The sequence below is a fragment of the Ascaphus truei genome, chromosome 3 (genome assembly GCF_040206685.1).
Source record: "Ascaphus truei isolate aAscTru1 chromosome 3, aAscTru1.hap1, whole genome shotgun sequence".
Taxonomy (NCBI): domain Eukaryota; kingdom Metazoa; phylum Chordata; class Amphibia; order Anura; family Ascaphidae; genus Ascaphus; species Ascaphus truei.
Window position 1 is genome coordinate 122,908,395 of NC_134485.1, and position 21,431 is coordinate 122,929,825.

The window sequence follows — 21,431 nt, forward strand, 5'->3', positions numbered from 1 at the left end:
GTTGCGGGGCTCGGTACAGGAACATGTGCCGGGCCTCTTACCTGCGGCATCTCAGCATCCGGTCATCATGATGCCGCGACGTCAAATGGTGTCATGCTGCCATGTGGTGTCACGTTATGAGTGAATGGCAGCATCGCTGCGTGATTCATTTCTCAGGCTATTTATGGAGTGTTAAACACTGGTTTGGATGCTAGACAGTAGTTCACAAGGCTAAAAGTGCTATTTATTCTGCCACTTATCTCACTGAAGCTTGACGATACATGATTAAACACTAAAAACAATTGTCAGTTCATATTTATAAGTACAACTGGTTATTGTGACATTGTGTTTTGTTTGTGCTGTGCTTATCAAAAGACATGCTGAGAAATACCAGAAAGTTACAGTTATTATTTTTTAAATATTGGTATACACAATATTAATATAAAATACTGAGCAAGATATATATCCACATACAAACACTAACCGTGGAGTTTATATTCAAAAATCCATTTTTATGTGCTGCTGTGGTATTCTTAAAACTAGATATTTTTATGGCTGATACAAATTTATCTTCGTGCAATAATTTCCCCCGTGTACAATTAAATGAAAAAGCAAAGATATTAGATATTTAATACTCACTGGCCTAAAGCCACTGGGTATAATGAATCCATTTGTATGATATTTGAATTATCAGCACAACACAGATATTAAATTAAAGTTTGAGATATAGATATAAATTTGCACCAATAAGGAATTGCACCAACATGGAATACTGTCAAGTTTAAAACACAAGGCAGCTAAGAAACCCCAAAAGGGGGAAGAAAGTGCATTTTACAAATAGTATTAGGAAAACATGCATGATTATTACAAATGTCTACTCATTTAGATTTTTCCAGCAAAATCTCGTTGAATCCAGTTATTCCACAATTTAGGCCTTCGGGACATATGTTGGCAAAATGCAGTGGTGATCTCTGGTAGTGAAATTTTATCGATCCCTAAGGGGAAACAAATGATAGAAACCCTTAGAATATTTCAGTTTCATGCAGAACAGTTAGTAAATATGATCTAGCATAAGATCAAAAAACAAAAAAGTTTTCAGCACTCCACATGGATAATGTATACGTCTCAATCACAATGGCAAAAAGTACCTGCAAGACTGCCTTGGTGCTACCTGGGACCATCAAAGTACAAAGAAGCAAACCGTAACCTTACAAGAAGGAAACATAGCAATCCCATAAAACAGAGCACTCTGGGATAATATAAATATAATTTATTATGGACTACAAGATACTAAGCTGTATTATAACTGCATGATGATCATAAAGAAATAATCCATGTAGTTAATGCATGTGAAAATATATGGAAATGGATATCACCCCTTGGCATCGATCAGGAGTAAGGAGCCCAAGATTCAAACAGTTCGTTGCAGATAGCGGTGCATAGAAAAAAAGTCTCATGGTAGCTGCTGTCCATAGTACGGCAGTGGGTTAGATGCGTAGGTTCAACATCGTATTGACCCAAATCCGACATCAACACTGCATAGTTACGTTGCGTAAGATGGCGAACCCACACATCTAACCCACCACCTTCAACGGGTTAGGGCTTTTCAGGGTATGAGTTCTGATTAGGGATAAGGGTTTAAGGTTAGGGACTTACAGTCGCAGCAAAATGGCCAGTGGCTAGCTGTCCTCTGTGGCTGATCGGCTGCAGTGAGATAGCCGCGCCGAAATGTCGTAGACCGTCCCAAAGAAGTCTCGATTTTAAAATGCTTAAAATTCTGGGTACATGGTACTTACTCAGAGGATTTTAACAAAACTCCTCTAAGTGTTGGAGTTGAATGTAGCATTTCTTCAGCACCAAAACATGCAAGTGAATACAGAATTCATGCAAGCTGGATTTATGCCATTGTAAAGGGAATAACTTTCTTGATAATTGTCACGGGAGACCAAGTTATTTACACTTTTTTTTACCAGGATCATTCATTGAGCAAAACAAGGTAATTAAATAAATTGTAATTTATTTGGCATAAATTCGCTTACACACAATGATACACAAAATACAGATGAAATGACACACTTATTGGGGGTCTGGGGTCAAAAACTAGACTTTCCTAGGTGCAGGGAACTCCAAATAAGAGTTTTACACTGACCAGAATTTAGCCCGGAATCTCCTGGAACCCAAATCGGCATAAAGTTCCATACACCACCGCTCCCTCCTCTTCTGAAAAATTGGACTTTCTTGACCGCGAATTACTCCAAATCTCATGGAACTCAAATCAGCATAAAATCCCAGCCGTGTCTGCTACGTTTGATTTTGAAAACTTGGCCGCTAAAAGTTTGGACAGACTCCAGTAGGCAGGCGTTTCTGGCTTGAAATCGAAGCCGGTTGTTTTGCTATTCGCGCAAGAGCAACTTTGAAAAGCCCGTCTGTGCTCTTACAGGGAACTCCCAATCTTATCGGCTCATCGATTCTTTATAGTATTCAGAGTTTCATTCACAAAACTCAGCAGCCAATCATCGCATGCAGCAAGCAAAATCACCAAGCAGCAAAATCAGAGCCAAGCCGGCTAAAAAAGCCGGGTCAGCAGGAAATATGAAATAGCCAAGAGACATGCGCAAGTATGCCACCTCTCTCCATGGCTATATCTCTCTGGCAGAGCAATTGGCAGCCCGGACGACCGCCATTGATCTCCAGACCTGGTACTTTGCCTTTCCCCGCTGACCAAATGCTATTCACACCTGGGGGCATCCTCTGACTGCTTTGAACTTCGATGTCCAGCAGACTTACTGGCGCCTATGGGTTAGCTCGGGCAGCCTGTTTGGACATCGGTTCCGAATGTAACAAGCACGACATTGCAGTACATTACATTGTATTAAAGTATACCTTAATACACTAAGGTATATGTTTTAATATACTTCTGAGTCTCTGGGTACAGGGCAGAAGAAGAAAGATGTTGTACTTTTATTCCTATCTGCTTTATTCCCTATACACTTTTCCTTAGACTCAGTCTGGACGCTCAGAGTCCCCCCTCAACCTTATATACGGTTGGGGCACCCACAAACCCTACACTGGTTCTGGTTAACCTTGGCACTAGCTGGGGTACGCACCATAACCTAGAAATTCCTTCCGCTACAGGGATACCTATTCATCCCTGTGCCTCATTCACCTTTTTGGGCTGTGCTGAAGCAGGGTACCCTAGTGGTGAGTTGTGCTTGCCAATTCAAGGGTATGTATTGCCAGGACAATGTGCCTACATGTATCCGAGAAACAGGCATGATTCCCGGGTACATTTATAAAGGAACTGACAACTCCGGACCCCAACCTCCTAGACACATTCTGACAACAATTCCTCCGCAACCCCCCCCTTGAAACTCATACCCTAGCAATCCCTGCCTGGAAATGCCTGGAAAGGGAAAGGCATGCCTGGAAACTGAAATATACAACAAATACTTTTATTACAAACAGTATATGGAAACAGTACACTGTTACTGAGCCCAAGAGCTAACGCTCTTGAACCCTTATACACGGATCAGGGGTAACCAAAAACGGGCTTAACCTTTGAGAGCCTGGTTACCCCCTACCGTCAAAATAATTACCTGCGGTAGTGCCCTGATTGAGGTGATGCCATGGTCTGATCGATTAGCTTCTACCTTGTACCCGTTGTTTCGATAAAGCGCATTCAAGCATGTCAGGAGGTTAAGAGCTCTGTTAAATCCATCAGTTACGACTGTCTTCCTGATCGGTGGAGCTCCAGACAAGACGAGCCCAAGGATCCATGACTGGAATATTGTACTACGAGTCCAAGGCTTGTCTAGTAGATGGTTAGTCATGGAAATGTCAACTGCCCGAACTGGAGATCCTGGCACATACTCATTTATACTTTCCATATCTTCTTTGGTGTCATCCAGCTCCACAGCAGCCAAGGCTTCCATTTTTTCCTGCAATAGCAAAAAAATAGCATTGCAATCAATGCATGCACTTCTCTACCTCAGAGCTCCTGTATAAGATTGCCAACCACACTAAACATTATTGAACCAGACCTCATTCATTTCATTAAATAGCAGCATGATCAAAACCACCATGGCTGAACTAAGATCTCTTTATAGATTTAGTTTGGCAGTATTGAGAGCAATGCAGACATTTTGCAATAAAAATGGTAAAAAATGCCTTAAAGTTGCAAACATTTAAAAAAAAAAAATTAAGTTGGGACTCGAAACTGGTAGGGTAGGGGAGTGGGTGGGAGGCTGTTTCGGGATTGAGCCACAGTTAGTCTCCTGGACGACCTGGTTCCCAACCTATTTGTCGTTCGAGTCATTTTCTAACACAAAAAAATACAAATATGGCCAAGGAGGTCACTAAAAGAAAACTGCTTCTAATAGGCTATCAATTACAGCCGCGGCCCCTTTTATTCTCCAACATCTCCGAATTTTTGGGGGGATTTTTTCTCAATGCCACGCACTTCACCGCGTTCATGCCGCATTCACGCTCATGCATTCAATATTATGAGCGCTAAAATACCGGAACATATTTCAGAAAAAAAAATAAAAAAATACGGCATCTGCCCGCGGTTATCAGAGTTGCGCCGATACAGCCGCATTAGGATAAAGGCGGCCGGCACTGTAGCTGCCTGAGTGAGCCTGAGTCAGGTGGCCATTTTGTCTCCATGGGGAAGCTGGTTAAAACAACAAATATCTCAGTGGGGAGTGGAGGTTGAAGGGCTGCGGATTCACTCCAATGATCTCCTGGTTTAGGTAATATGTATATATTTTTTTCAAATCAATATAATTACAAGCCAGACTGCTGCCTTAAGATTCAATGACATATAAAATCCACTTCTGCAGTTAACAATGGAAGTTGCAATGCATCTAATGAAGTAACACAAAAGTTCGACATCCATAATCTATATACACATGGGATATTTATGTTCACTGTTGCATCTTGCCACATTTAGATTTAGATCAAAAGATGAATCTTTAATTTGAAATAGACAAAGATAAGCAGTTACATTCACCTTCTTGAACCTCCAACATATATTGCCAGGTGGGAATACACCTTTGTTACATTGTGTTCCTATCAAGGTGGTGTCCTTTTCTTATTTGCTTCCTCAGTCAGGTGATCTTACTTCCTTTTAATGGTAAACAATGACTGTTTTTTGTTTTAGATACAAAACCTATTCAAATTAAGCACCAAGTTATTTTTAATGGCCAATTATGATCTGCAATAGGCGAGGACAGCACAATAATTGAGACATGCCGTATACATTTGACATATTAGTTGGTGTTTCAGCACTATCTATCTCAAGTGTGGGTACAAAACTATTTTCCCAATATAGTTCTATTAATCCATGCACTCCAGAATTGAACTAGTAGGTATTTCGGACATTGATTTGGTTAACATTTAATGGATAAGGTGACAGAGAATGCTTAATGAGTCAGTATTGGTCTTAACGTAATGCTATTCAGTTTGGTAACAAATAGAATTCCTTACCTTCCATTTCTTCCACATTCTCTTGATAACTGTTGCAGCCTTATGCATCCTTTCAATGTGCTTCTTTGCAAGCCAACGTTTGAAGGCTAGGAAGAAATTCAAAGAATATACAGTAGTCATTAGTGCAACAGAGGCACCTTAATAAGAAAATGCAATATTATGACAATATCTACAGCTTAAATAGGCACAATATAAGCCTGTTCTGAAGATCACACAATTTTTTTTTCAGTGCCTGTTACACAGGGAGATATCAATGTAATTCAAACCACAACAAAAAATGTGTTTGGTCAGACAGTACTACATACAATAATTTGACTGGCATTTAAAAAAAAAAAAAAGTGGTGCAAGGAATGGGACCCTCCCTTTTATCCCTGTCCCTTATGAATAGTTGCATAGTAGATGAGGTTGAAAAAAGACATATGTCCATCAAGTTCAACCTATGCTACATTTAGACAACAGGCGCTTTTATCCTATATTTGTAGTTACAGTGTATTGATTCAAAGAAAGGGAAAAAAAAAAGTAATCAACTAAGAAAAAAAAAAAAATCAAGTATAAACTAATGATAACACATTAGGGGAAAAATAAATTGCTTCATGATTCCAAATATTGGCAATCAGATTACTCCCTGGATCCATATATTACCATGTTTACTTATTTGGTATATCCGTGCATACTTTTCCTTTCTAAAAAGATGTCCAACCTTTTGTTCAACAAATCTATTGTATCTGCCATCACAGTCTCCATGGGTAATGAATTCCACATTTTAACTGACCTTACTGTAAAGAACCCTTTCCTTTGTTGCTGGTGAAATCTCCTTTTCTCCAACATAAAGGGATGTCCCCTGAGTTATTTGTACTGCCCTTGGGATGAATAGTTCTTTTGGAAGTTCCTTGTACTGTCCCGAATATATTTGTATATAGTTATCATATCCCCTCTTAGACGCCTCTTTTCTAATGTAAATAAATGTAATTTAGCTACAGTAGCCTTTCCTCATAAGTTAGATTGTCCATCCCCTTTATTAAGCTGGTGGCTCTTCTCTACACTCTTTCTAGTTCCATAATGTCTTTTCTAAGGAGTTGTGCCCAAAATTGTACTCCATATTCAAGGTCTGGTCTTACTAATGCTTTGTAAAGGGGCATAATTATGTTTACTTCCCTTCCATCCATGGCCTGTTTAATGCAAGATAAGATCTTGTTTGCCTTTGCAGCTACTGCATGACTTTGGGCACTATTGCTTTATTTGGGCTACTGCACTATTTGAGCACTGTAGCCTGCCGTCTACAAGCACTTATAAATCCTTCTCATCAAGGATTCCCCCAATGTATCCCCATTTAATTTGTAAGTCGCCTGTTTATTCTTGCCACCCAAATGCATAATCTTACATTTATCTGTATTAAACCTCATCTGCCATTTACCTGCCCAGGTTTTCAGTCTCTCCAAGTCCTCCTGGAGAGAAACTACATCCTGTTCAGACCTTACACAATTTAGTATCATCAGCAAAGATGGAGACTTTGCTCTCTATGCCAACCTCGAGGTCATTAATAAACAAGTTAAAAAACAGGGGTCCTAGTACCGATCTCTGAGGTAGTCCACTCACGACTTTAGCCCAACCTGAAAAAGTTCCATTTATGACTACCCTCTGTTATCTATCCTTCAACCAGTTTTCAATCCAGGTGCATATATTTTTACTGGGTCCAATTTGCTTTATTTTGTACAGCAACCTCGTGTGAAACAGTATCAAAAGCCTTTGCAAAATCTAAGTAGACCACATCAACTGCATTACCCAGGTCTAAATTCCTACTTACCTCCTCAATGAAACAAATAAGGTTAGTTTGGCATTATCTATCCTTCATAAATCCATGCTGACTATTACTAATAATTGTGTTTTCCATTAGGTATTCCTGAATATTATCCCTTATTAAACCTTCAAGTAGTTTCTCCACTATTGAACTCAGTCTTACAGGTCTGTAATTCCCCGGTTGTGATCTAGCTCCCTGTTTAAATATAGGCACCGCATTTGCTTTATGCCAATCTTGTGGTACTGAGTCTGTGGAAATTGAGTCCTTGAATATTAAATGTAATGGTTTGACTATTACTGAACTTAACTCCTTGAGAATTCTTGGATGTATACCATCGGGGCCAGGTGCCTTATTTACTTTAATTTTTTCAAGCCGTCTATGAACTTCTTCCTCAGTTAACCAATTGTTCATTAATATGGAGGTTATGGATTTCTTCTGCGGCACTACAATTGAAATTGATTCTTGCCTGGTAAACACAGAGGCAAAGAATGTGTTTAATAGCACTGCTTTTTCCTTATCTAAAATAATCTGCCTGCCCATCTCACACTGAAAGGGTCCTATATTTTCTTTTCTCATTTTTGTAATATTAAGGTACTTAAAGAACTTTTTAGGGTTGATCTTACTTTCTATTGCAATCCTTTTTTCATTATCCATTTTTGCTAATTTGATTGCCCTTTTGCAATTTTTGTTATATTCCTTATAATTATGATACAATGCCTCTGTCCCTTCTGACAAAGAATCTCAACGCCTGCCTCTTCTTTACCATTTCCTCCCCTACTGGTTTAGTTAGCCACATTGGTTTTGACTTATTTCTTTTATACTTATTAACCAAGGGTACACACTGATGAGTATGCTCTTCTAAAAATGTTTTAAAGACAGCCCATTTATCTTCAACAATTTTCCCTGCATAAACATCATCCCAATGTATTACTTGTAGATTAGTTCTCAGTTTATTAAAATCTGCTTTTCTAAAGTTTAAGGTCTTTGTTAATCCCAAGTAATCTGTTTTTTGATAATTTATTTCAAATGAGACAATGTTATGATCACTGTCACCCAAATGTTCCAGGACTTGAATATCTGTTATTACTTCTACATTGTTTGATATTACCAAATCCAGTACTGCCCCTCTCCTGGTTGGTTCCTCAATAAATTGGGTCATAATTGTCTTTAAGCACCCCAAAAACCTGTTTCCTTGTGTTGTAATGCTAATCTCATTGCCCCAGTATATGTCTGGATAATTAAAACCACCAATTTGCAAACATGACCTAGTTTTGATGCCTTCTCCATTTGCAAAAGTATTTTAGCTTCCTCAATCTCACAGATATTTTGGGGTTTATAGCATATTTCAACAAACATTTTCTTAGTACTTTTACCTCCACTGCTAATTTCTAACCATAAGGTCTCTACATTTTCATAATTCCCTTCATAAACATCTTCCCTTATAATAGGTTTTAGATCCGGTTTAACATGCAAGCCTACTCCACCTCCTCGTATATTTGCACGATCCTTCCGAAAAAGGGGATAGCACCCTAAATTAACTGCCCAGTCATAAATTTCATCCCATCATGTTTCAGTAATGCCTATGATATCATAATGCTCCCTTGCAGCTATTAATTCAAGCTCCCCCATTTAATCGGTCAGGCTTCTTGCATTAGCAAGCATGCATTTAAGTTTTTTTTCATCCTGTACTATTATCTTATCTGCTCCTTCCTTTCTGCGCCCACTTGGTTTAATCTTTAGAAGTTTTCTAGTATTATCTACATTTGCTATGGGTGTCTCGCTGCTTGTCAAACTCGCACTTTCCCCCATTCTACTGTACCTCCATAACCCCTTGTTTTCTCATCTATTCTATTCAGTTTTTTATCTGTTTCATTCCCCTCCCTCCTCAATCCTAGTTTAAAATCTCCAACCTTTTTGGCATTCTCCCCCATAGTACAGAAGATCACTCTTCATTGAGGTCCAATCCGCCCTAGAATAAAGATGGTACCTCTCAGAAAAAAAAAAAAAAGAGTCGCAGTGCTCTAAAAACCTATAACCCTCCTTCCTACACCACTTCCTTAGCCATGCATTAACCTCCCTAATCCCTGACTATCTCCCTGCGGTAGCGCATGGCACTGGTAGTATTTCAGAAAATACTACCTTGGAGGTCCTTGTTTTAAGCTTTTGGCCTAGATCCCTGAAATCATTTTTTAGGACCCTCCATTTTTCTCTAACTTTGTCATTGGTGCCAACATGTACCAAGATTGCCGTGTCAATCCCAGCTCCTCCCAACAATCTGTCTACCTGATCCATAATGTGCCGAACACGAACACCCGGGAGGCAACAAACTGTTCGGTTCATGCGGTCATGGCAATAGATTGTCCCATCTACCTTCCTAATAATGGAGTCCCCTACCATCACAATCTTTCTTGGTATCTGAGCATCCTGAGTCCCCTCTGTGCTGGAGAAACTATCCCCCTGGCTGCTAGAGGAATAAGTCTCCCCCAGCCTTGCCATTTCTGCCCTGACAATCCCAATATCTTCACTCAATATTGCAAATCTATTGGGATGAGTCAGCTCAGAACTGGCCTGCCTCTTCCTATTGCCCCTGCTTACCCTTCTGTTACCCAGCTACCTATCTGCTACTCACTAACAGCGCCCCCATCTGCCCCACTAGTCGAAGCAAGGGCCTGCTAAGTGAGCACTAAACCCCTTTCAAGATTGTCAATGTCCCTCAATATTGCAAGTTTCCACTTGAGATCAGCAATCTCTGACTCTATGGAGACCACCTGTTCACACTTCTCACAGCGGTATGCTCTTTGGAACAGCTGCTCCAAGTGCACATACTGTACAGTACATGTGGCAAGATGTGCATTGAGTGGCATTTTCAATCCTGCTCATTATAGCAACTAGGAAGTTTATAAGTACCAACAATAAACTGTACTTCAATATACTATACATCCCTATTTAATATATTTTGTTTATCTGTTTCTTGTCCCTCCCTCCCTCCCTTATAAATTATGTACATTTTAACCAGCACTCAAAAGCACGATGCACAAAATTAATTTTTTTACTCAAAACAAGATGCGACTGTGACGGTAGGGGATAGCCAGGTTATACAATAAAGGTTAAGCCCATCTGGTTACCCTTGAGAACCGTGGGTCCCCGGCAGCTACATAGCACCATAAGCCAGGGGCCGGTATTATCTATATATATATATATATAAATATAAAACTGAAATGTTTGTCTGTCAGGATGTGTGTCTGTGTGTTTGGGCGCGCTCTCATTGGCTGTCAAGCTCTCCCATTGCCTGACTACGGGGAGGGCCTTGGCTCTCATTGGCTCTCACGGTCTCAGAGTGCAAGGCAGGGTGACGTCATTATATACACAGTCATTCTCCACCAGGGCTCTGTGGAGCAGTCCCAGGGGTTCCGCCTGGCCGCCCGCACTCACTGCTGCCCCTGGCTCTCCCTCCCCTCTCCTAGGAGCGCGCGTGCAGTCCTCGCTGACTTAAGCCTCCTGCTGCCTGAGGTATGGGATGGCAGAGGGAGATGGTCTGTGAGCTACGGGGGGAGGGTGGGGGGAGAGAGAGTGATCCGTGGTGGGGGAGAGGAGGAGAGATGCTGAACTTTGCATGTGAGCTACAGGGGGAGAGGGGGGGAGGAGAGGCTGCTTCTGCTTGCATGAGTGTGAGTGACAGTGTGTGTGTGTGTGTGTGACAGTGTGTGTGTGTGTGTGTGTGACAGTGTGTGTGTCTGAGTGACAGTGTGTGTGTGTGTGTGTGTGTGTGTGTTAGTGACAGTGTGTGTGTGTGTGTTAGTGACAGTGTGTGTGTGTGTGTTAGTGACAGTGTGTGTGTGTGTGTGTGTGTGTGTGTGTTAGTGACAGTGTGTGTGTGTGTGTGTGTGTGTGTGTGTGTGAGTGACAGTGTGTGTGTGTGTGAGTGTGTTAGTGACAGTGTCTGTGTGTTAGTGACAGTGTGTGTGTGTTAGTGACAGTGTGTGTGTGTGTGTGTGAGAGAGAGAGAGTGTGTGTGTGTGAGAGAGAGTGAGAGAGTATGTGAGAGAGAGTGTGTGTGCGTGTGAGAGAGAGTGTGTGTGTGAGAGAGTGTGGGGGAACGGAGCTGTGAACGGGGGGGGGCACAGCTGTGAATAGAGGGGGGGAACGGAGCTGTGAACAGAGGGGAGGAATGGAGCTGTGAATGGGGGAGAAAGAGAGGGGGGCAGAGAGGGGAAAGGGGAGAGAGAGGTGAATGGGGAGAAAGAGAGAGAGAGCGAGAGACAGACAGACAGTGAGGGCGGAGAGAGACATGGGGAGCGGAGAGAGAGATGGGGGTGCGGAGACAGAGGGGGAGCGGGAAAATTGCATCCCGGGCAACGCTGGGTATATCAGCTAGTTATATGTAAAAAATTAAAGTGTCCCCTGCTTTTCCACTTATGTTCCCTTTGTCCCAGAAACATGAAACTTCTTGGGCGTAAGTTTTAGGTGGGATATTTGGGTAGAAATGCACTTATTTTGTTTGTAGGAGTTCGGGGGCCAAAGTTACCGGTAGTCCCCTAATTCTCCACGGCGAGCAGGCATGATTTGTCGGTACGCGGGTAAAATCACCCTGGGGCTACCCAGTGTCCCCCAGACTCCAGGTTTTCGAGCCCAGATATCCCAGACATATTTCCCTTATAAGTATAGGGTCCCCCAAAGTCCATACTTTATATTAATGTATATGTTATAATGTTCCATACTATGTGTATAAGTCTCTATGCAGTCAGCTCGGGCATCTACCTAGGCGCCAGCATGTCTGCATAGAGTCTGTAGTTCAAAGAGGAGAGGATGTCCAGAAATGAGAAAACAGTTTGGTGGGCGAGGAAGGGCGATTGTCCAGGTGCGGGGAACAAAGGGCACCTTGTGGGGACACCTTTTGAGTCTCCCAGACTTGGCGGAGCCTGCCCAGTGGGTGGCAATGAGTTAGCCGGGAAAGAGACAGCTCGTAGATGCATTAACCATTGGCCAATTCATATTTCCCGCCCACCCAGCTTTTCGAGCCGGCTTGGCACGCCTCCTTCTCTGACGGCAGCCAAGAGACAAGCCCCCGTTTCTATTGGCTAGTGGGATAGGATTGTGTTTCAAACAATCCAGGAGGAGCAAAATATAGGGAAATAAAAAACAGAAAACAGTGCAAATTTAAGTGCAGACGTTGAGACTATGATGAAATATTAATGACGATATCTTGGCTCTGCTGGTCTAATGGGATAGGATTCCCACACTCTGATTGGTCGCCTCCTACCTCCATCCTAAGGATAGCTTAGCGGAGTGTATATAAGGAGATGCCTCAGTCAGAAAACCAGACGATCCTGTGACTTGGGCCGGTGAAGCAAAGGAAGCTTTTCAAAGTCACTCTGTTACGAATAGCAGAGCAACCGGCTTCATTTTTGGAGCTAAGAGAGCCTGCCTAGCTGAGGCTAAGTCAGGCTCGAGGTCCAAGATCTTGTTTTAGAACATAGCGGTTGCGGCGAAGGTTTTTAGCCGAAAAGAGAACCAGGAAGCCGGGAGGGATTTCCCGGTCAGGGTAAGCCTTCCGAAGCAGGCGCCCTGCACCGTTTTGAGCCTAGTTTTGACCCCCAGGCCCACAGTAAGTGTGTATTTCAAATGTATTTTGTGTATTCATTGTGAGTACGCGGCTTTACCTGAATAAACATAATTTTGTTCTATTACTCAATTTTGTCTAGTGAATGATCCCGGTATAAATTTGTACAAAGTTCTGGTCTCCAGTGACAGTGACAAATATTCATACAAAAAGTTATTAAGAGCATGGTGATGTGCTCAAAATATAAACAGTATCACAAAGCACTAAGTGTGATCAAGTATACTATAGCAATTTATATGGCAAGCTACTTTTTTATAGTGGTGAACAATCCTAATGCTATATCATGGTTGTGTCAAGCTGTACAAGCAACAGACAACTATGACATAGCATTAGAATGGTTTACCACTATATACAACTAGATTGCCATACATTACAAATTACTATAGTATACATGATCCATATCACACTTAGTGCTTTGTGATACGGTTTATATATTGAGCATGACAATGCTCTTAATACCTTTTGTATGAATATTTGCCACATCATTTTTTGAGTAAAAAATTTCCGAAGTGTCTTACTTGTCCTTTTGAGTGCTGGGAACCATTGGTAAAATTTTGCAATTCAAACCACTTTCTCTTGTTCCATTTTACAACTAGGCCACATGTTCTCTCGTTGCGGTACTTTAAAAGGTAGGGATTTTTTTTAAGCTGAGCCTTGCAAACAGGAATGATGTGATAGGAAGAGAGAACATGCGGTAGTGTGCGAGACAGACTTTAAAGCATTAAAGTGCAATAGAGATATGGGACAAAGAAGGGACAAAGATTGAGGAGGATCCGAACTCTAGACAACAACTTTATAACTGTGAGATCTTTACTTTCTAAAAGCTGTGATTATTTGTACTCTTCCTATCCTCCAATAACTGGCCAGTCTCTCCGCCTGTATCTCACTAGGCCCCCCCTATTGCATTTTCTGTTTACTGTTTCATCACTCCTTTGTGAACATTTCTGTTCTCTCCAACTTCCCCACTCCATCATTATTTATAAACCTCTCTCCCAACAACTTCTTTACCCCTAAATAAAAAACACCCACACAAATCCTCTATTCACACCCTATATCTACTCCTTCCTGCTGCTGGGGATCTACCCTAAGCCTGAACCCAGACATACACACCTGATCTTACCCACACCTCCCTGCCTTCTCTTCCCCTGTAAATGGTGTTAAATGAAATGGTTAACACTGACTAACCTTAAAACATGCCCCACAAATCAAGCATCCCAAAATCCTGCACTCATGGCTATTGTCCCACAGTCACTTATACCACCCATTGTGGCCAAGCACACCCATCTACAGCACTTATTCCCTCACCTGCTCTCTCTGTATGTTTCCCCACAAACCTCTTAGATTGTAAGCTCTTCGGGGCAGAGATTTCCTTTCCTATTGTCTGATTTTTGCTGCACTTATTGTATTATAATTCCCTGACTGTATTCTTTGTGAAGCGCTGAGTACACTTTTGGCGCTATATAAATAAAGACATACAATACAATACAATACAAAGAAGAGACAAAGTTGCAGGGAAGAAAGTTGGGAGGCAGGAACAATGTTCAAGGCTGAAGAGTTTAAGAGCATGTATTGTATGAGTTTTAGTTGCACAGTGACAAAAAGACAGATCCACATACAGTACATCAAATGAGTGCACAAATCGTGTTGGCTCACATTACCTGCCTGGATAGTTGTGGCTGCCCACCTCTGCTTGGCCAGTTTCCTTTGTCTGTATCGCCTCCAGCAGCACTGAATAGAAAATGCTCTTCCTGAAAATGCCACTGCCCTTCTCTCTTCAAGTAGTTCTATCTATTAAGAACACAAGATGGTGTAGCAATCGTTTTTTTCCAGTGCAAGTTAAGTTGTGATTCGGCTACTAAGACAAAAGTTTATTTTACTGATATTCAAACACTTTGCATTGCAGAATATAGCCCAAAATATTACATGTGTGCATATGAATTGGAAGGGCTTATGGACACTGGAGTTTTGGCATAAAAATGTTTGTTGCACTAATCGTAACCGGGAGAGGCACTGAGAACTTACGATTTCATACATGTTTCCTGCTTCAAAGAGGCTAGACAGGAAGTACCACGGCTCATTAGGGATTAGTGGGAACTGACCTTTAGAAGGGGGATCTCCCCGAAGCGTTGCCCCCCTGGTTTTTGATTATTTGTGTATTTTTCATTGCTTAGTCTACTTCCCTTTCCCCCCCCCCTCAGTTAGTGTTCATGTAGTTTCCCTTTATTATAGCATAGTCTATTTCCCGTTTTGGATTTCAATTAATACATATTTTTCTAGTGCTACTATCGTTTGCTTCTTGGATACTTAGTATATGGATAAGTATTATTTTTCCTTTCACATAGTTATCATTGTCATAAACTGCACATTTGTTTTAATATTTTGTTGAGTGCTCTTTTTTTTGTATTTTTTTTTATTATCCATTGTGATATTTTATTTGCTTGTGGTAATTAAACATTTACTTTTTACTTTGACATTTCATAGTGCTTCTTTTGGGATCTTTATTTAATACCTGTGATATACCATTTCCATTTATTGAGTGCTGTGAGGATGCCTTTTGTTATTTGCCATTTACCTACAATATATTAATTCAGCGTTTGACATTTCCATAAACAGAGATATATTTATGATGATTAGCATAATGTCTTTTTTATACGAATGTGATCAAAATGTAGAATTTACCTTTTTTTATTGACAAACAAAATTGTGCCTCAGTTTGTAAATGATTTGTCAGGCATAAAGGCGAGAGGTACAGTAGAGAGACTTGCAAATTGTGACTGAGCTGCAATTCATAGTCAAATGGTGAATTGATTGTTGAAATGTGTTGTTTCGGAGGAATGTTTAGCCCTTAAAATTTCTGCGATGCTAGAAATCAAATCTGGTAAAAACAAAAAGGTCCATCGAAAATCAACCAAAATATTGGTGGTGAATAGAGATGGGCAAATTTTAGGGGTGAATTTGGATCCACAGCGGATCGGCCAGTTTCTGCGGTCTGCTTATTTCAGTGGATCACTCTCAAAAAGGGTGATTTTCGTTTTGCGGATTTTATATTATAATTACCAATATACTCCGTGAATTCCGCAACCCGTCGACGGATTTGTAAAATCCAATCCGCAAATTCAACAATCCGTTGGCGGATTCGTAAGAATCCGCAGATTGGATTCTAGAAATCCGTCCACGTGTTGTATTCAATAGCAGTTTTTGATGACCGGATTAAAACAGACCAAATAAATTTATGGATTTTACACTGTGAAACGGATTTTGGGTTGAAAATGTGCGAACGTCTGGGATTTGGGCGGATTCACCGATCTCTAGTGAACAAGGAAAAATATTGTCCACACATCCATGGCTGTGCGATTGTATTATGTGCATACTGTGGAGAGGATTCAATTTTCTAGAACACATTTATTTAATTGCATTAAGACAGTATACAGTAGTTATTTCTATACATATATCATACAATGGTGATCATTTTTACTACTACATTGAGATGTCTATCCTAAGGTTCTAATTATATGCTGTGGAGTCTCCTTAATATTGGTCTTGTACGTAGATTACCAAAGGCAACTTATTTAAACACAGCTGCAGCTTCCATACTACTGTGACACATTCACTACCAAGTTTGCAAGCATATAACGCCAAAATAAAAAGCAAGGAATTGCTATACAAAGTATTAAAAAGTGTACCCTGGGGGGGGGGAGTACTTGGATTTTTAAGAGTTTAATTACTTTATGTTAGGAATGCACACAATGTCATTGGAGGTGGTTCTGCTATTATAGTTACAAGACCTGAACAAAACATTACTCAAAGTAGTATACAGGCATACCCCGCTTTAAGGACACTCACTTTAAGTACACTCGCGAGTAAGTACATATCGCCCAATAGGCAAATGGCAGCTTGCGCATGCGCCTTTCAGCACGTCCTGAACAGTAATACCGGCTCCCTACCTGTACCGAAGCTCTGCGCAAGCAGGGAGACTATAGAGCCTGTTACAAATGCGTTATTTACATCAGTTATGCACGTATATGACGATTGTAGTACAGAACATGCATCGATAAGTGGGAAAAAGGTAGTGCTTCACTTTAAGTACATTTTCGCTTTACATACATGCTCCGGTCCCATTGTGTACGTTAATGCGGGGTATGCCTGTATCTCCTTTAACAAGTATACATGTTAAAGTGAACCAACGTTTTTATTTAATAAATGAAAGCTATTGGGAACTTGCCGCTTGAAGCAGTGAAATTAATTTGTGCTTTTCTGCACAGTGGTTTCTTATATTTGTATCAATTATGCTAACCCTCACGTTGCACAGTACAAACATATGTAGTTTTAGAGCAGCCTGTTTACTGGTAGTTCTTACCATTGAATGAGTCATGAAAACTTTGGTACTGCCACAGTGAAATAGGGTATTACTTGTGGACTCTGTCAGTTGATCAAGTAACACGATTTGAAGAATGCTCTGTACTGTACAATTTAATGGATGCTCCTCATCCAATGAAGCTGAACCTGCAAGCACAATGGAGAGGTGTAACATAATATATCAACAATTTTAGAAGTGGAGGTTGGGGGATAAATTCTCATGTACACACACATACACACACTGTGCACACATTATTTATCTTCCAGAGCTCAACTGTTCTATTTTTCCCAAGATACTTACCATTGTGGTTACCCGTGTATCTGCTCCCTCCACAGGAAACTAAATGGGCAAATCTCACAGGGGTGCTGTGGATCAACAGGAATCCACATCATTGTTTGTGGTTTCTTACTGGATGGCCATTTACCCCCCCCCCCCCCCAGGAAAAAACAGTAACTAAACTGATAACCATCTTGGGAGCCTGGATGGCCCCGGAGCTTAAAATAGCACAGGGTCCTTTAAGTTTGTGACTCTCTTGCAATATATCCTATTGGGCCATTGTACAATGTATTGTAAATTAAAAAAAACATTGTAAAGTAAAATAACAACAAAAAAACAAACGCTAAAAAGTTGTAATAAATACATTATACATTTACCTCCAAACATATGTATATTTATTTTGACTGTGGCCTTTGAGAACTTGATCCAATCATGAGAAAGATAGAGCGGCAAAAAGGAGAGCTGGTAGTATCAGGGAGAAGTCCTTAAGAGTTAGTAAGCAGTAACTGGCAAGGGAAGCAAAAGAACAGAAACTGAAAACAGAGTCAAGAATGTGAGCAGATAAGAAGAAATCCATTAAAATGCCCTGAATTAACCATCTCATCATTTAAGACGTGAATCTCAAACTGATGGTCGGTGGAGAAGAGGGGGGGGAGTGAGAGAGAGGATGGGGAGGGGAGAGAGGGTGGCGGGGGGAGAGGGGGGTGGCGGGGGGGGAGAGAGAGGGTGGCGGGGGGGGAGAGAGAGGGTGGCGGGGGGGAGAGAGAGGGTGGCGGGGGGGGGGAGAGAGGGTGGCGGAGGGGGGAGAGAGGGGTGGCGGGGGAGGGGAGAGAGGGTGGCGGGGGGGGGAGGAGAGAGGGTGGCGGGGGGAGGGAGGGTGGCGGGGGGGAGAGAGGGTGGCAGGGGGAGAGAGGGTGGCGGGGGGGAGAGAGGGTGGCGGGGGGGAGAGAGGGTGGCGGGGGGAGAGAGGGTGGCGGGGGGGAGAGAGGGTGGCGGGGGGGAGAGAGAGTGGCGGGGGGGGGAGAGAGGGTGGCGGGGGGGGGAGAGAGGGTGGCGGGGGGGAGAGAGGGTGGCGGGGGGGGAGAGAGGGTGGCGGGGGGGGGAGAGAGGGTGGCGGGGGGGGAGAGAGGGTGGCGGGGGGGGAGAGAGGGTGGCGGGGGGAGAGACGGTGGCGGGGGGGAGAGAGGGTGGCGGGGGGGGGGGGGAGAGAGGGTGGCGGGGGAGAGACGGTGGCGGGGGGGAGAGAGGGTGGCGGGGGGGGGGAGAGAGGGTGGCGGGGTGAGGGGGAGAGGGTGGCGGGGGGGAGGGGGAGAGAGGGTGGCGGGGGGGGAGGGGGAGAGAGGGTGGGCGGGGGGGAGAAAGAGGGTGGCGGGGGGAGAAAGAGGGTGGCGGGGGGAGAAAGAGGGTGGCGGGGGGGAGAAAGAGGGTGGCGGGGGGAGAAAGAGGGTGGCGGGGGGGAGAAAGAGGGTGGCGGGGGGAGAAAGAGGGTGGCGGGGGGAGAGAGGGTGGCGGGGGAGGAGAGAGGGTGGCGGGGGGAGAGAGGGTGGCGGGGGGAGAGAGGGTGGCAGGGGGAGAGAGGGTGGCGGGGGGGGAGAGAGGGTGGCGGGGGGAGAGAGAGGGTGGCGGGGGGAGAGAGAGGGTGGCGGGGGGAGAGAGGGTGGCGGGGGAGAGAGAGGGTGGCGGGGGGAGAGAGGGTGGCGGGGGGAGAAAGAGGGTGGCGGGGGGAGAGAGAGGGTGGCGGGGGGAGAGAGAGGGTGGCGGGGGGAGAGAGGGTGGCGGGGGAGAGAGAGGGTGGCGGGGGGGAGAGAGGGTGGCGGGGGGAGAAAGAGGATGGGGGAGAAAGAGGATGGGGGAGAAAGAGGATGGGGGAGAAAGAGGATGGGGGGGGGGAAGAAGGGAACGAAAGAAAGAGGCACAGGAAGCAGACGAATGAGAGCAAGAAGAAAAGAAGATGAGAAGAAAGAGAGAAGAAAGAGAAAAGCAACAGAGAAAGAAGAGAGGAAAGGAAAGAAGGAAAAGCAAGGAAGAGAGGAAAGAAGAGGATGGGGGAGAAAGAGGATGGGGGAGAAAGAGGATGGGAGATAAAGAGGATGGGAGATAAAGAGGATGGGGGATAGAGAGAATGAGGGGAGGGAGGATGGAGGGGGGAGGACAGTGGGAGGAAGGGGGATAGAGAGAGGATGGGTGGGAGAGGAAGGGGGAGAGAGAGAGGATGGGGGGACGTGAGGATGAGCATAGGGAAGCAGAGAGGATGGAGGGAGGAGAGAGGATGGAGGAAGAGAGAATTTGCCCTGAATTGCCATTGCAAAGCCAGTACAACCAACCTCGCACTGATGGACCCATTAAGATCGAAACATGTCTGTAAATGGTTTCTCTTGCGTTGCATCTGATTCCCATGCTGTGCTTAAAAGCTGTGTTAACAGCGAGCATTAACTTATAAGGGTCTCCATGTAAAAATTGATTTCAGGCAAAAGGTGACACGGTTGTGCTCATTTGCATGTAATTTCTCAGAACCAAAATTTCAATATATATATATATATATAATATATATAATATATATATATATATATATATATATATATAAATATATATATACACATATATACACACACACACATATATATACATATACACACACACACACACACACACACACACATATATATATATATATATATACACACACACACACACACACACACACACCACACACACACACACACACACAACACACACACACACACACACACACACTCCCCCCCTTCATCTCTATCGCTAGCAACAATACCTTAGCCTTGGCATATCTCACATCACGTTTGTGCGTTACACGCTGTGACGCGGTTTGCATCTGCTGCACTGCGCTTGGGAGTTGTGGTCCGGTGACCCGGTGAACCAGGTCCTGACTGTATTTCTTTTCCAGATTTTACAGCTGAGCACATTTTTATTATCTTAAATTTAATTTACTGATACACATTGTGTGTGTTTTAATACAATGATTTGGATATTCACTTGCTGTAAAGTGGGTATAAAATCACTCCTCTCAAGCAGCCACTGAGCCCGAGTTAAAGTTGAGAAGAATTTTGTTTCTCCTTTTATACTCAATTTGGGCATTCTGTTACTTTTTGTAAAATTGGACCAAATTAAATAAAAGTGCTAATACCTATTTCTCCGCCCTTCTACCCCCCCCAGGGTCAACCATTTTATGAACACTTCAGGAATAGTAACAAGGCCCACTACCATCACAAAGTGATCAATAATGAGGCAAACAATGGGATTATTGATTAAACTGCCCATTGGGGCATTATATGGCACAAAAACATTGAAGTCAATGGGAGTTTCTGTGGCATATGTCCAGATCGACATCATCACAATTTAATTAATAACCCTCAATGAGTGAAAGATCAGTAAGTATTGCAGAGTAGGACGACCTATAGAGTCAGTTTATGGGGTACCTCGCCTCTTCTTAGCAGGGAGAGCAGCTTTTCACATGGTTACGCATTCCTAGCTTGAACTGACTTGGTCCAATAATCCTGTATCGCTCGACAAAGCTTTGAAAAGATACCCTAAAAAAAAAAGGAGAAAAAGCAAATCAATATGGTGCTTAAAGACATCTTACAGCCCATTGTCTTGAATGTGCACCTGCTGCAATGGGCTTGTAACCAGTATATACTGAGAACAGGTGGTGGAAGACACCTTGCAGCCCATTAATGACAAAGCAGATCTTAATGAATATGGGCCTACAGTATACATTATTTACTAAAGAGCAAAAGTCAAAGCCACACAAAGAGATACATAGTGAAAAGGTCAGGCTGTCAGAAATCCATTTATTATATTAAAATGTATGAATGAGAACTAATACCAAGACAATTGCATTGAGAATAGAATCCTGAGGTTTTGAATTTGTATGTAACAAA

The 21,431-nt window shown here is 42.8% G+C and overlaps 1 protein-coding gene across 1 annotated transcript in view; it reads right to left on the reverse strand.

The window, feature by feature from the left end:
• Positions 1-367: 367 nt before the first annotated feature.
• MYO19 (myosin XIX) overlaps positions 368-21,431 on the reverse strand; it is a 134,035-nt gene continuing 112,971 nt past the window's right edge. The window contains 7 exon segments of the mRNA XM_075589481.1: positions 368-974; positions 3,576-3,917; positions 5,467-5,552; positions 14,543-14,672; positions 17,242-17,387; positions 20,970-20,988; positions 20,990-21,080. Of these exon segments, the coding sequence (XP_075445596.1) occupies positions 858-974; positions 3,576-3,917; positions 5,467-5,552; positions 14,543-14,672; positions 17,242-17,387; positions 20,970-20,988; positions 20,990-21,080 (931 nt within the window). The 3' untranslated portion in view covers positions 368-857.